The sequence below is a fragment of the Carcharhinus amblyrhynchos genome, unplaced genomic scaffold, assembly GCF_965287045.1.
Source record: "Carcharhinus amblyrhynchos unplaced genomic scaffold, sCarAmb.v2.hapA chromosome_339, whole genome shotgun sequence".
NCBI lineage: Eukaryota > Metazoa > Chordata > Chondrichthyes > Carcharhiniformes > Carcharhinidae > Carcharhinus > Carcharhinus amblyrhynchos.
The window spans coordinates 18,835-34,015 of NW_027650079.1; the positions used below are offsets into that span (position 1 = coordinate 18,835).

General features: G+C 49.2%; 1 protein-coding gene and 1 non-coding gene across 7 annotated transcripts in view; both read right to left on the reverse strand.

Moving 5' to 3' along the window:
- Positions 1 to 3,808: 3,808 nt before the first annotated feature.
- trnar-ucu (transfer RNA arginine (anticodon UCU)) lies at positions 3,809 to 3,882 on the reverse strand. Its single transcript has one exon. It is a non-coding gene; the product is annotated as a tRNA-Arg (tRNA).
- A 6,666-nt stretch (positions 3,883 to 10,548) lies between these two features.
- LOC145339199 (protein turtle homolog A-like) overlaps positions 10,549 to 15,181 on the reverse strand; it is a 67,452-nt gene continuing 62,819 nt past the window's right edge. For 5 of the 6 annotated variants that reach the window (XM_080183584.1, XM_080183585.1, XM_080183587.1 and 2 more), the window contains 3 exons: positions 11,947 to 12,843; positions 11,704 to 11,840; positions 10,549 to 11,001 (listed from right to left, as the gene is read on the reverse strand). In XM_080183584.1, coding sequence (XP_080039710.1) covers positions 10,772 to 11,001; positions 11,704 to 11,840; positions 11,947 to 12,843 — 1,264 coding nt within the window. In that variant the 3' untranslated portion in view covers positions 10,549 to 10,771. The remainder of the gene's footprint in view (positions 11,002 to 11,703; positions 11,841 to 11,946; positions 12,844 to 15,181) is intronic. The other variant, XM_080183588.1, reaches the window with a different exon arrangement.

Consider the following 15,181-nt stretch of genomic DNA (forward strand, 5'->3'; position numbering starts at 1 on the left):
CAGACACAGGCCCAAATCCATGTGTCCGCACAGCAACAGAGATAGTCTCTGAGCTGTCATGTTGCCCTCGAGATGGTCCAGTTTAAGCACACTAACGACATGAAGCAATAGGCAACTCCCGAAGCAACGTCCAAGAGCAGCCCACTACAACCTGCCGCATGCATGCCCCTTGCTGGACTTAAATGCCTGTGGAGACAAAAAAATTCATTATTAAACAGGCAAAGACTAACATCCCTGAGGCAAAACGTATTCCCAAGCCTACAATGTTTAGTAAGGCCTACTATATCCCCCTATATGTAGCCCGCTCATATGGCTGTCTAAGTGACTCTTAAACAACCCTAGCGTGCCTGCTTCCACCACCTTACTCGGCAGTGCATTCCACACCCCCACTACCCTTTGCGTGAAAAACTGCCCTCTAATATTTGTCTTATACCTAGCCCCCCTCACCCTAAGCCCGTGACCCCTCGTTCTATCCATTTCTAATAGCGGAAAAAGCTTACCACCATTTACTCTATCTATCCCCTTCATAATCTTATAAACCTCTATTAGATCCCCCCTCAGCCGACGTCTCTCAAGGGAAAACAGCCCAAGTTCATTCAATCTTTCCTCGTAAGACAGCCCTTCCATACCAGGCAACATCCTGGTAAATCTCCTTTGCACTCTCTCCAGGATCTCTACATCCTTCCGGTAGTACGGCGACCAGAACTGGACGCAGTACTCCAAGTGAGGCCTAACCAACGTTCTGTTATGGGCAGGAGGATGGAGTCTATTCAAACAACACTGTTTTCCTCTTAGTACCTGTCCATGAACAAAGAGGGTTTTGAGATTCTTTTCCATTAGAATAAGGGGCGGTGTATTTCCCAACTTCTTAATTTCTGTGTGATGCAATTTTTCTAATAATCCCACAGCAAATTCCAATTAGGATAAACTCAGCAGGTTAGTTTATTGCACACATTCAAACCCCATATGAAGAAGAGTGTTCGGTATACCCCATTCCACACTCACACTAAAGGCAGGGATAGAGAAAAGGAGGTTTTGAAGTGTGGGAACGACGGAAAAAAGTTGAATATTGGTTCACGTGTGTTGCATAGTCAGAGACTATTGAAAAAGTCTTTCAAATTTGATAATCAGCTGGCTGGAGCCCTGTCTTGTAACAATCACTTGTTTAGGCATGGTGGATGTGACAAAATGAGGTAGACATGCACTGATTGCATCAGTACTGTAGATGAAAATGCAAAACCTCCCTCTAGAGTCAGCTTAGATAGACAAATGGTCCATCTTGGACTGAGCTGTCCTCTGTGTGACCTGACAGTTGTACATTACATAACAGACTGGTTACACAGCTTAAAGAAGTCATATTAAACTATTAAAAAAAACAGTGCCTGGGGTCATGTGATCGCACATCTCTGCAGTGACTCCCAGAAAGGATCTTTATCCAGCATCTGGAATTTGGCTTTGTTTACGGGACTGATAACATCTCAGCCATTATGGGTACAAAGGAATACCATTCATGTTAAGGGAGCTGCTGTTGGGAAGCCAATGTCTGATCAGACCCAAGGACTCAGGTTGTCTTATCAAATGGAAAGTGGCATTCCTGTAGCTGTCTCTGAAATTGGTCTGCACAGTCTTATAGATGGTGTGTCACAAGTTCCTCAGGCTGAATGAGGTGAGATATCTTCCCGAAATGAAGATTTTTTTTTGATCTGGAGATGCTGGGGTCAATTTCCAGACAGTTGATCAACCATCTTAATTGTCTTTCTTCAACAGAAATGAACAGTTTAAAAATAAGAACTAGTTATAGGTTCAAAGTAGACAGAGGGTTTCTGTTCTGTGTCACATGGGTCCAACTACAGCCACACCATCACAAAAATAACTTAGTCCTATCTGTGTAACAGCACCTGACTTAGCCCTTGCCTCATCTCACCTGCAGCTGAAATCTGGATCTGTTATCTCCAGCCTTGACAATTTCAGTGTTCCCTGGGTTGGCCCCCCTTATTCACTACGAGCCCCATTCACTTATCACCCCATGTCCACATGGATATATTTTGACTTCTAATCCAGCAACATGTCAATTTTATAATTCTCATCAGTGACCACCTCACCATCTGTTCTCATCTCTATAACTGCTTTCGGTCCCTACCACCCTCCTCATCTCCAAAAACTCCTCCAGGCCCTACAACTCTCCCTATCTCTGTAACCTCCTCCAGCCCCTACAACCCTCCCTATATCTGCAACCTCCTCCAGCCCCTGCAACACTCCCTATCTCTGTAATTGCTTCCAGCTGCTACAATCCTCCCTATCTCTGTAACCTACCCAGTCCCTACACCTTTTCCTATCTCTGTAACCTCCTTCAGTCCCTACAACCCTCCCTATCTCCGTAACCTCCTCCGGCCCTAACACTCCCTATAGCTGCATGGTAATGCAATGGTTAGGACTGCTGCTTCACAGCTCCAGGGACATGGGTGCGATTCCTGGCTTAGGTCACTGTCTGTGTGGAGTTTGTACATTCACCTCGTGTCTGTGTGGGTTTCCTCCAGGTGCTCCGGTTTCCTTTTACAGTCCAAAGATGTGCAGGTTATGTTGATTGGCCATGCTAAAATTGTCCCTTAGTGTCCTGGGATGTGTAGGTTAGAGGGTAAATGTGTAGGGATATGGGGATAGGGCCTGGGTGCGATTGTGGTCGGTGTAGACTTGATGGGCTGAAGGGCCTGTTACTGCACTGCAGGGTTCTATATCTGTAACTTCCTCTAGCTGCTACAACCCTCTCAGTCTCTGTAACCTCCTCCAGCCCTCATAGCCCTCCCTATCTCTGTAACCTCCTCACTATCTTTATAAACTTCTCCAGCCTCACAACCCTCCCAGTCTCTGTAACCAACTCCAGCACCTACAACCCTCCCTATCTCTGTAACCTCCTCTAGTCCTTACAATCTTCCCTATCTCTATAACCTCTCCTGACCCCTGCCAGTCACTAAGATCTTTGCACTTCTCCAGTTCTGGCCTCTTGAACATTCTCCACTTTACATAAAGTTCTGAAATTCCCACCCTAAATCAGTCCACCTCTTTGTCTCACCCTCTTTCTGTCATCTCTGTGACTCTCCCTACTCTTTTTCTGTCTCTTTTCTCTGTGTCTCGCTACACCTCTCTCTGCCCCACTGTCTCCTCATTTAAGATGCTCCTCCAAGCCTTCCCCTTCGCCCAAGCTTTGGGTCACTGATCCCTCACACTTCCTTGCGTGGCTGCGTGACAAATTTTCTTTGATCGCACCCCTGTGCAGCACCTTGGGGTGGCCTCACTAGGTTGCAGGAGGCGCTACAGGAATGCAGCTTCTTTGCACTGTGGCTGTAGCTGAACTTTCTTCCGCCCTGAAGAACCAAGCCCCCGGTTTCAGCACCAGGCACAGCGATAAACACCAGAGGAATCCAACTTCAGCACCATGGACAGCGCTCACCCGCCCTCTCGCTCTGGGACAGCTCAGATCTCTCCTCCAATAACTCCAAATCCACAATCCCTTTGATTCTCACGGGTTCTGCTGGATTGCAAACATTTATCAACTTTAACCCTAGCTTAATGCTTCCTCGGCGTGTAAAGGGCAGCGAATAAGCTTCCTTCAAAATTATTCCTATTTTGCATGGATTGTGTAAAAATCTGGATGCAACTCTTTGTTTTAAAAATTAAACTGTGCATCAGGAATACTCCAGCAATTGCAGTCTCGTGCAGTCTGTCAATACAAATAATTTTGATGTTGCATTGGAGGAATTTAATTCGGATTTCTTTTTGAAAGGGGGAAAAAAACATTTTTCAACATCACCATCTCTGCCGGGACTCGAACCCGGACCCTCTGGATTAGAAGTCCAGCGCGCTGATCCATTGCGCCACAGAGACTGACCTGCTTTCCTTCCCCCCTTCTGTAGCAGAATTGCAGAGAACGTTCATGACTGAGCTATTGCAATTGGGATGTGGGATGTGCACTGAGAGAGAGAGCAAAAGCGAGCAGTGCAAACTCCGGATCTGGATTGCAAGTCAGCTGGGAGCTGGAATTGACAAAACTATACATGAAGAGAGGATTGAAACAAAGGCTGGGGGAATCCACCTTGGCAAAACACCCCCTTTCAAAGTAGGCATAGCCTCCTTGTTTCACGGGAGATGTGTCCAGAGGTCTGGATGTCCTAATGTATACATGACAAAAGATTAGAGTACACCAAATGATTAGAAAAGCTAATAGAATGTTATTGTTTATTATGAGGGAAATTGATTGTGAAAGTAGGAAAGTTATGTTTGGCAGGAGTGAGACCACAGATGGTGTACTGTGCACAGTATTGGTCTCATTGTTTAAGGGAAGATATACATGTATTGGAAGCAGTTCAGGGAAAGTTCACTAGACTAATACCAGGAATGAGTGGGTTGTCTTATGAGGAAAGGTTGGAGAGGTAAGGTTTGTATCCACTGGAGTTTAGAAGAGTAAGAGGCAACTTGATTAAAACCATTAGGATCCTGAGGAGTATTGACAGGGTGGATGTGGAGAGGATGTTTCCTCTTGTGGGAGAATCTAGAACCAGGAATCACTGTTTAAAAATAAGGGGGTGGCTCGTTTGAGACGGAGATGAGGAGAAATGTTTTCTCTCAGAAGGTGGGGAGTCCCTGGAACTCTCTTCCTAAAGGCAGTGGAAGCAGAGATCTGAATATTGTTAAGGCAGAGCTGGATAGATTCTTGATTAACAAGGTGGGGTGGGGGGGGAGGTGTGAGAGGTTATCAGGGGTCAGCAGGAATAGAGGTTAAGGTTACAATCAGATAATTTATGCTCTTATTGAATGGGGGAGCAGACTTGAAGGGCTGAGTGGCCTTCTGCTGATCTGAATTTGGATGTATTATTGTATGTTTGCTCATCTATTTGTACACAGACTTCAGCTCAATCCCTACAGAGCTCCAGGAGGCCATTCAGCCCCTTGGCAACTGCTTGTCCCTCTGACAGGATTCTGGCCGACTGTTGACCTCAATTGCATTTTTCCTGCCCCCTCTGAGTGAAGATATTTTGCTCCTCATCAGAGTGTGGAACAGGTAACCCTGTATCCTGAGACTGTGGCCACCTTATTATTGACCCTCCGCCCCCTCCAGCCATCCCACACCAGCCAGGAGTGGGGGAGGGGGAATAAAGTATCCTCTCAAACTTCGTCAAGCCCAATAAGAATTTCCTACTTTTTGCTGAGATCACCTCTCACTCTTCACAGCTGCAGTGAATATCAATCTCTCTGCAATCCCTCTCAACCCCAGGACTCAGACAGATGAATCTGTGCAGTATCTTCCCAAGGTATTGATAATAGTACTACAGGATTGGTGCCCACCAAGACCCTATACAAATGCAGAAGAATCTCCTTAATCTGATACTTCTACCGTGAGCTAACATACCATTTGCTCTCCTGATGATGGGTGAGGAACACCAAGGTCCCTCAGAATGTCAATATTGCAGTTTTCACCAATGAAATGTGAATGGTTTATCTGGCAATCTTTTCAACCCCCATTCCAAACCCTGTTTCCCCCTAACCAGTGACTACAGCCATCTCTCTGGTGTCTGTCCAAGGCTGACCTACACTTTCCTAAGCCTTGGTAATCTCTACTATCTGGAAATCAGCTCCTGAGCTCAAATCCAGGCTATCTAAGACTGCCTATTTCCACCATTGGAGCATTGCCTGTCGTGACTACACTCCCTACGTCCCCCTCCCTTCCCCACCCCCTCCCCCCGGCCCAGCTCTTGTACTGCTGAAACCCTTCTCCCTGCTTTATCACTATCCAGGCATGACTTTTTCAGTGTTCTCCTGGCTGGTTGACCATCACCTGAAATTCTGTTGCCTGCACTTGTCCCTAACTCACATCATTCGCCTCTTGTGCTCACTGATCGACACTGGCTCCCTGGAGTTCCTCATTTTCACATGTGTCATCTTTATTTTCAAATCCCTCCCAGGCATGTCTCTCCTTATCCCTCCAGCCCCTACAACCTTCCCTATCTCTGTAACCTCCTCCAGTCCCCACAACCCTCCTTATCTCTGTAACTTCTCCAGTCTCTACAACTCTCCCTATCTCTGTAACCTCCTCCAGTCCCTACAACCCTCCCTATCTCTGTAACCTCCTCCAACCCTCTCTATCTCTGTAACCTCCTCCAGTCCCTACACATCTCTCTATTTCTGTAACCTCCTCCAGCCACTACAACCCTCCCTACCTCTGTAACATTCTCCAGTCCCTACAACCCTCCCTTTCTATGGTTCTCCAGCCCCTACAACCCTCCCTATCTCTGTAACTCCTCCAGTCTCAACAACACCCCCTATCTCTGTACCCTCCTCCAGCCCCTACAACCCTCCCTATCTCTGTAACATCCTCCAGTCCCCACACCCCTCCCTATCTCTGTACCCTCCTCCAGCCCCTACAACCCTCCCTATCTCTGTAACATCCTCCAGTCCCTACACCCTCCCTATCTCTGTAACCTCCTCCAGTGCCTACAACCCTCCCTATCTCTGTAACCTCCTCCAGCCCCCACAACCCTCCCTATCTCTGTAACCTCCTCCAGTCCCTACAACCCTCCCTATCTCTGTAACCTCCTCCAGTCCCTACAACCCTCCCTATCTCTGTAACCTCCTCCAGCCCCTACAACCCTCCCTATCTCTGTAACCTCCTCCAGCCCCTACAACCCTCCCTATCTCTGTAACCTCCTCCAGCCCCTACAACCCTCCCTATCTCTGTAACCTCCTCCAGCCCCTACAACCCTCCCTATCTCTGTAACCTCCTCCAGCCCCCTACAACTCTCCCTACCTCCTGACTCCAATCGTCCCACCATTGGCAGCCGTATCATCTGCTGGGATCTAAGCTCTGGAATACTCTCCCTAAACTTCTCCACCTCTCGCTCTGTCTTTAAGACTCTCCTTAAAACTTCCCTCTTTCACTTGTCCCTAATATCTCCTAGTGTGTCTAAATTTGTGTCAAATGTTGGTGAAAATGTTAGCTTGCCAGCAATGTTACACTCCTGTGATGCAGCCTGGGCTATTGTGGTGTGAACATTGGTTGATAAGTTAATTCTGTTTTGCCAGTAGTTGAAGCAGGAGGAATGAGCACTCCAGCCCTGGTTTCACACCTTCCCGAGCAGCCACAGCTGCCAATCTCAGCCATTTCATTCTGCCTGGCCTTGCAATGCAATCATACCAGCCCTCTCTCTCCTCATTGAACATCATGAAGAATCCAGAGACTCAGGATCACTGCTCCTGTGCCAATCGACTGGGCTGAGAGACAAGTCTGAGAGAGAGAAAGACAGGGAGAGAGGGGTAGAGAGCGAGAGAGGGGTAGAACGAGAGAAGGGTAGAACGAGAGAAGGGTAGAACGAGAGAGGGTTAGAACGAGAGAGGGTTAGAACGAGAGAGGGTTAGAACAAGAGAGGGGGAGAACGAGAGAGGGGGAGAACGAGAGAGGGGTAGAGACCGAGAGATGGGTAGAGAGAAATATGGGAAAATCGAGAGAGGGGTTGAGAGCAAGAAAGGATTTGAGAGTGAGAGAGAGAGCAAGAGGGAACAATGTAAACAGAGGCAGAGAGTGAGAAAGGCAAAGTGAGAGATAGACAGAGGTTCAGAGAGAAGGCCAAAGAGAGAGTGAGACAGTAGAAGAAAGACACAGAAAGAGAGAGAGAGACAGGGACAGAGAAGCACAGATAGAGAGACAGAGGGAATGAAGAGACAGAGGGACAGAGACGGAGACAGAGAGAGAAATAAAGAGATAGAGAGATGCAGAGAGAGCGACATACACAGAGACAGGCAGACACAGAGACAGAGGGAGAGATATAGAGAGAGAAATAAGGAAGGGCTGGTGACAGAAATGTTAGTGAGGGATCACTTTGGGACCAGTGGCCATAATTTCATTAGTTTTAAGACAGCTATGGAGAACGATAGGTCTGGGCCAAAAGTTAAAATTCTAAATTGGGGCAAGGCTAATTTTGATGGCATCATACAGGAACTTTCAAAAGTTGATTGGGGGAGTCTGTGGGAAGGCAAATGGATGTCTGCTACATGGGAGAATTTCAAGGTGTGTTAACCAGGGTTCAGAGTAAGCACGTTCCTCTTAGAGTGAAGCACAAAGCTGATAGAAGTAGGGAATCCTGGATGACTTGGGATATTGAGGCCCTGGTCAAGAAGAAGGAGGCAGATGACATGCATAGGCAGGTGGGATCAAGTGGATCCCTTAAAGAGTATAGAGGCTGTCAGAGTAGATTTAAGAGAGAAATCAGAAGAGCAAAAAGTGGACACAAGATTACTTTGGCAGATAAGGTAAAGGAGAATCCAAAGAGATTCTATAAATACATAAAGGGCGAAAGAGTAACTAAGGACAGAGTAGGGCCTCTTAAAGATCAACAAGGTTACCCATGTGAGGATGCACAAGAGGTGGGTGAGATCCTAAATGAACATTTCTCATCAGTATTCACTTTGCAGAAAGGTGAGGATGTTGGGGAACTTGGGGAAATAACTAGTGATGTCATGATGAGTGTACATATTACAGAGAAGGAGGTGTTGGAAGTCTTAAAGCACATCAAGATAGATAAATCCCTGGGACCTGATGAAGTGAATCCTAGGATGTTGTGGGAGGCTAGGGAGGAAATTGTAGGTCCCCTAGCAGAGATATTTGAATCACTGACAGCCACAGGTGAGGTGCCTGAAGATTGAAGAGTGGTAAATGTTGTGCCTTTGTTTAAAAAGGCTGCAGGGAAAAGCCTGGGAACTACGGGCCAGTGAGCCTCACATCTGTGGTGGGTAAGTTGTTAGAAGGCATTCTGAGATAGGATCTACAGGAATTTAAAGAGGCACACAGGAATTTTATGAGTGGGAAATCATGTCTCATAAATTTGATAGAGTTTTTTGAAGAGGTAACCAAGAAGGTAGATGAGGGCAATGTAGTTGATGTTGTCTACATGGACTTTAGCAAGGTCTCTGACAAGGTACTGCATGGTAGGTTGTTGCATAAGGTTAAATCTCACGGGATCCAGGGTGAGGTAACCAAATGAATACAAAATTAACTTCATGACAGAAGCCAGAGTGTGGTTGTAGAGGCCTATGACCAGCGATGTGCCTCAGGGATCAGTTTTGGTCCACTCTTATTTGTCATTTATATTAATGATTTGGATGAGAATTTAGGAGGCATGGTTAGTAAGTTTGCAGATGACACCAAGATTGGTGGCATAGTGGACAGTGAAGAAGTTTATTTCGGGTTGCAATGGGATCTTGATCAATTGGGCCAGTGAGCTGACAAATGGCAGATGGAGTTTAATTTAGATAAATGTGAGGTGATGCATTTTGGTAGATTGAACCAGGGCAGGACGGTTAATGGTAGGGCATTTGGGAGAGCTACAGAACAAAGAGATCTAGGGGTACAGGATCATAGCTTTTTGAAAGTGGAGTCACAAAGGGACAGAGTGGTGAAGAAAGCATTCGGCATGCTTGGTTTCATTGGTCAGAACATTGAATACAGGAGTTGGGACGTCTTGTTGAAGTTGTACAAGACATTGGTAAGGCCACACTTGGAATGCTGTGTACCGTTCTGGTCGCCCTATTATGGAAAGGATATTACTAAACTAGAAAGAGTGCAGAAAAGATTTACGAGGATGCTACCACATGTGATTTGATAGTTTGAGTTATAAGGCGAGGCTGGATAGACTGGGACATTTTTCTCTGGAGCGTAGAAGGCTTAGGGGCATCTTATACAAGTCTATAAAATAATGAGGGGCATAGATCAGCTAGATAGTCAACATCATTTCCCAAAGGTTGGGGAGTCTAAAAGTAGAGGGCATAGGTTTAAGATGAGAGGGGAGAGATACAAAAGGGTCCAGAGGGACAACCTTTTCACTCAGAGGGAGGTAAGTGTCTGGAACAAGATGCCAGAGGTAGTCGTAGAGGCGGGTACAATTTTGTCTTTTAAAAAGCATTAAGATAGTTACATGGGAATGATGGGTATAGAGGAATATGGGTCAAACACGGGCAACTGGGACTCATTTAGTGTTAAAAAAAGGTGGCATGGACAAGTTGGGCCAAAGGGTCTATTTCCATTCTGTAACCCTCTATGACTCTATGAGAGAGATAGAAAGAGAGGGAGAGAGAGACAGAGAAAGAGAGACAGACAGAGAGTGAGAGAGAGACAAAGTGAGAGAGAGAAAGAGACAGGGAGAGCGAGGGGGAGAGATACACACACATACACACACTCACAGACACACACAGAAGGACTCAGAGGCTGAGAGACAAGACAGAAAGATGGAGGAAAAGAGAGAGAGAGTGTGAAAGTGAGACAAACTTCAGGGATAGAGACTAAATAGGGAGAAAGTGAAAATGAAAGACAGAGAGAGACGAAGTGGGAGGGCCAGAAAAAGAGGAGGCAGAGATGAAAAAAGAGAAAGTGAGCAAGTGAGGGAGAGAGAAATAGTGAGAAAGAGAGAGATGCAGAAACAGACAAACAGCTGCAGAGAGAGAGAGAAGTGAGAGAGATGGAGAAAATCATTAACTCCTCAGACTAACCAATGAAAACCATTTTTATTTCAGTGTCTTTACAGTTGTCCCATCCTGAGGTCCAGATTTCAGAATGATCTCATTCCTCCTCCCCTGGTCCATTGGAACATCCTTCCCGCTGTCACCTGGAGGAAAGTACACAGTGCGATTCCAGCTGAAGCAGGAGTTATGGCGGAGGGGGTGAGGGTAGGTGTCACTCCTTCTCTGGGAGAAGGCACAGACGGTATTACACAGCTCGATCCCACGGCATTCACAGTAGAGTGGCCTGCTCCAAGTTTCCAAAGCTGCTCGGCCCCTTTCCCCGGGGTCCCTCCAACTTCTCCCTCTCCTTCCGTCGCCGGTATTCCTGAAATTCCTCCCTGAGGGCGGCGCACCGAGAATCGGTGGAGGAGCGGGAATGACGGAGGCTGCGCACAACTCCTGTGGACTCCAGAGACTGGACTGTCCCAGAACGTCTGAGCTCTGAGGAAACGGAGGATCCTGGAGAGAGAGAGGGGGGAGACGGGGAAAGGGGGAGAGAGATAGAGAAGTCGGGGGGGGGGGGGGAGAAGTGAGGGGAAAGAAAGAGAGGGAGAGAGAGAGGGAAAGGGCGGGGGAGGGGGAGAGAGATAGAGAAGTGGGGGGGAGAAGTGAGGGGAAAGAAAGAGAGGGAGAGAGAGAGGGAAAGGGCGGGGGAGGGAGAGAGAGAGGGCAGTAGAGAGAGGGCAGTAGAGAGAGAGGGGAAGAGAGAGACAGAGGGAGAGAGAAGGGGAGAGAGAGAGGGAGAAAGAGAAGGGGGAGAAAGAGAAGGGGAGAGAGAAAAGGGGAGAGAGAGAGGCGGAGAAGAAGAGAGAGAGAGGGGGAGCGAGAAAGTAGGAGAGAGAAAGGGGAAGAGGGGGAGAAAGGTTGAGAGATGGGGGGGAGAGAATGTGGGAGAGAGATAGAGAGGAGGAAAGAGAGAGGGAGGGTGGAGAGGGGGAGACAGAGAGGAAGAGGCAGAGAGAGGGGGGTAGAGAGAGCGGGAGAGAGAGACAGAGAGAGAAAGACAGAGTCAGCCAGGTCTTCACTCAATCCCAACAACCCACTTTCTCCCCAGTATCTCGATTTGTTCTTATTTTCCTGAATTCTGAGCCCTTGCCCCCCAGCCCCTGTCCTTGCAGTGCCCGGGGCTGATTCCGGGAATTCCCACGTTGCCGTGCTGACCTGTATGTGTGAGATCCTGGAGGGCGATACTGGAGTTAGGCCGCCTCGATCTCTGGTGCAACCTGAGGGCCTCGAGTATCTCGGAGCTCATGGCCAGTCCCTCACCCCACTCATACTTCTGACCAGTCAGGAAGTCTCTGGAAAGAGAAAAGAGGGGTCAGGGGGCCCCACGCCCTCTCGCTTCCCTGCCCATACCCCGCACCCCCCACCCCCTCAGTTTGAACGCACCCCTGTTGGCCTTACCTCCTGTCGCGACTCCTCTCCCCCGAGGCCCTCCGGGAGGTCTCTCCGCTGTGGTAGCCGCTACTGTTAGGGGCAGGTGAGCTGCCAGGAGCCTCTGAGTGGGTGAAGGAGGGACGCTGACCTTTTACGTCTCCTCGATCCCTGTGCCAGTCAGGGTTGGGCCTGGCCGGTTGGCAGCAGCGTTCTGAAGCCAGGGTCGCCAGCCTGGAGGCCAAGGCCTCATCGCAACCCCCAGGCAGGTGTGGCTCCCAGGGAAAACCCGAGGGGCCTGCCTGAGTAGGCCCGAACTCCAGGGCTGCAGGTAGGCGACCCGGAGGAGCCACCTCCAGGGGCCCGGGCCAAGACAGACCATGGCTCAGGCCCCCGTCGCCGGCGGCGATGGAGCCCAGCTCCAGCAGGCTGTGGCTGGGTCTCGGGGTGAAGCCTGCAGGGCTGTCGGAGAGGACAGGCCCGGAGCTGGATTCGCGGGCCGAGGGCCGAGGGATGGGGCTGAGATCGGGGATGAGGGGAGGCTGCGAGCCATCGGCGGGGCTGCTGCTGCTGGCCGTGGAGAAATAGCAGGCCCGTGGGCGCCCTCGGGCCTGACCTCTGGCCTTCGACCTGAGTGGTGCAGTCACCCGCACCCCCTGGACCGGGGGCCAGGCATCACGTTTGGCATGGGGAGGAGCGGACACAAAGTGAGGGACCGAGGGGGCGACTTGAGGCCCTGCCTCCCTCTGCACAACAAAGCGTCCATCTGGACCCCTCTGGATAGACTCCAGGCAGCCCAGGTGAGTCTCGTACTGAGCATGCTTCTCCCCACTGCTCCTGCGGGGAGACAAAGCCACGCGTTCGAAAGTCTCATAGAGCGAGGTTTCCAACTTGAGCTTCAGCAGACTGTCCGGACTGTCTGAGCATCTGAGAGGAGAGCAGGAGAAGCAACAGTTAGAATTATACATTCCCAGGTCTTTCTACACTGTCCCCATCAAACACTCCCAGGACAGGTACAGCACGGGGTTAGATACAGAGTAAATCTCCCTCTACGCTGTCCCCATCAAACACTCCCAGGACAGGTACAGCACGGGGCTAGATACAGAGTGAATCTCCCTCTACACTGTCCCCATCAAACACTCCCAGGACAGGTACAGCACAGGGTTAGATACAGAGTAAATCTCCCTCTACACTGTCCCCATCAAACACTCCCAGGACAGGTACAGCACGGGGTTAGATACAGACTAAATCTCCCTCTACACTGTCCCCATCAAACACTCCCAGGACAGGTACAGCACAGGGTTGGATACAGAGTAAATCTCTCTCTACACTGCCCCCATCAAACACTCCCAGGACAGGTACAGCACAGGGTTAGATACAGAGTAAAGCTCCCTCTACACTGTCCCCATCAAACACTCCCAGGACAGGTACAGCACAGGGTTAGATACAGAGTAAAGCTCCCTCTACACTGTCCCCATCAAACACTCCCAGGACAGGTACAGCACGGGGTTAGGTACAGAGTAAAGCTCCCTCTACACTGTCTCCATCAAACACTCCCAGGACAGGTACAGCATGGGGTTAGATACAGAGTAAATCTCCCTCTACACTGTCCCCATCAAACACTCCCAGGACAGGTACAGCACGGGGTTAGATACAGAGTAAATCTCCCTCTACGCTGTCCCCATCAAACACTCCCAGGACAGGTACAGCACGGGGTTAGATACAGAGTAAATCTCCCTCTACGCTGTCCCCATCAAACACTCCCAGGACAGGTACAGCACAGGGTTAGATACAGAGTAAATCTCCCTCTACACTGTCCCCATCAAGCACTCCCAGGACAGGTACAGCAGGGGTTAGATATAGAGTAAATCTCCCTCTACACTGTCCCCATCAAACACTCCCAGGACAGGTACAGCACGGGGTTAGATACAGAGTAAATCTCCCTCTACGCTGTCCCCATCAAACACTCCCAGGACAGGTACAGCACAGGGTTAGATACAGAGTAAATCTCCCTCTACACTGTCCCCATCAAGCACTCCCAGGACAGGTACAGCAGGGGTTAGATATAGAGTAAATCTCCCTCTACACTGTCCCCATCAAACACTCCCAGGACAGGTACAGCACAGGGTTAGATACAGAGTAAATCTCCCTCTACACTGTCCCCATCAAACACTCCCAGGACAGGCACAGCACGGGGTTAGATACAGACTAAATCTCCCTCTACACTGTCCCCATCAAACACTCCCAGGACAGGTACAGCACAGGGTTGGATACAGAGTAAATCTCTCTCTACACTGCCCCCATCAAACACTCCCAGGACAGGTACAGCACAGGGTTAGATACAGAGTAAATCTCCCTCTACACTGTCCCCATCAAACACTCCCAGGACAGCTACAGCACGGGGTTAGATACAGAGTAAAGCTCCCTCTACACTATCCCCATCAAACACTCCCAGGACAGGTACAGCACGGGGTTAGATACAGAGTAAAGCTCCCTCTACACTGTCCCCATCAAACACTCCCAGGACAGGTACAGCACGGGGTTAGATACAGAGTAAATCTCCCTCTACACTGTCCCCATCAAACACTCCCAGGACAGGTACAGCACAGGGTTGGATACAGAGTGAATCTCCCTCTACACTGTCCCCATCAAACACTCCCAGGACAGGTACAGCACAGGGTTAGATACAGAGTAAATCTCCCTCTACACTGTCCCCATCAAACACTCCCAGGACAGGTACAGCACAGGGTTAGATACAGAGTAAAGCTCCCTCTACACTGTCCCCATCAAACACTCCCCGGACAGGTACAGCACGGGGTTAGATACAGAGTAAATCTCCCTCTACACTGTCCCCATCAAACACTCCCAGGACAGGTACAGCACAGGGTTGGATACAGAGTAAATCTCCCTCTACACTGTCCCCATCAAACACTCCCAGGACAGCTACAGCACGGGGTTAGATACAGAGTAAATCTCCCTCTACACTGTCCCCATCAAACACTCCCAGGACAGGTACAGCACGGGGTTAGATACAGAGTAAATCTCCCTCTACACTGTCCCCATCAAACACTCCCAGGACAGGTACAGCACAGGGTTGGATACAGAGTAAATCTCTCTCTACACTGCCCCCATCAAACACTCCCAGGACAGGTACAGCACAGGGTTAGATACAGAGTAAATCTCCCTCTACACTGTCCCCATCAAACACTCCCAGGACAGCTACAGCACGGGGTTAGATACAGAGTAAAGCTCCCTCTACACTATC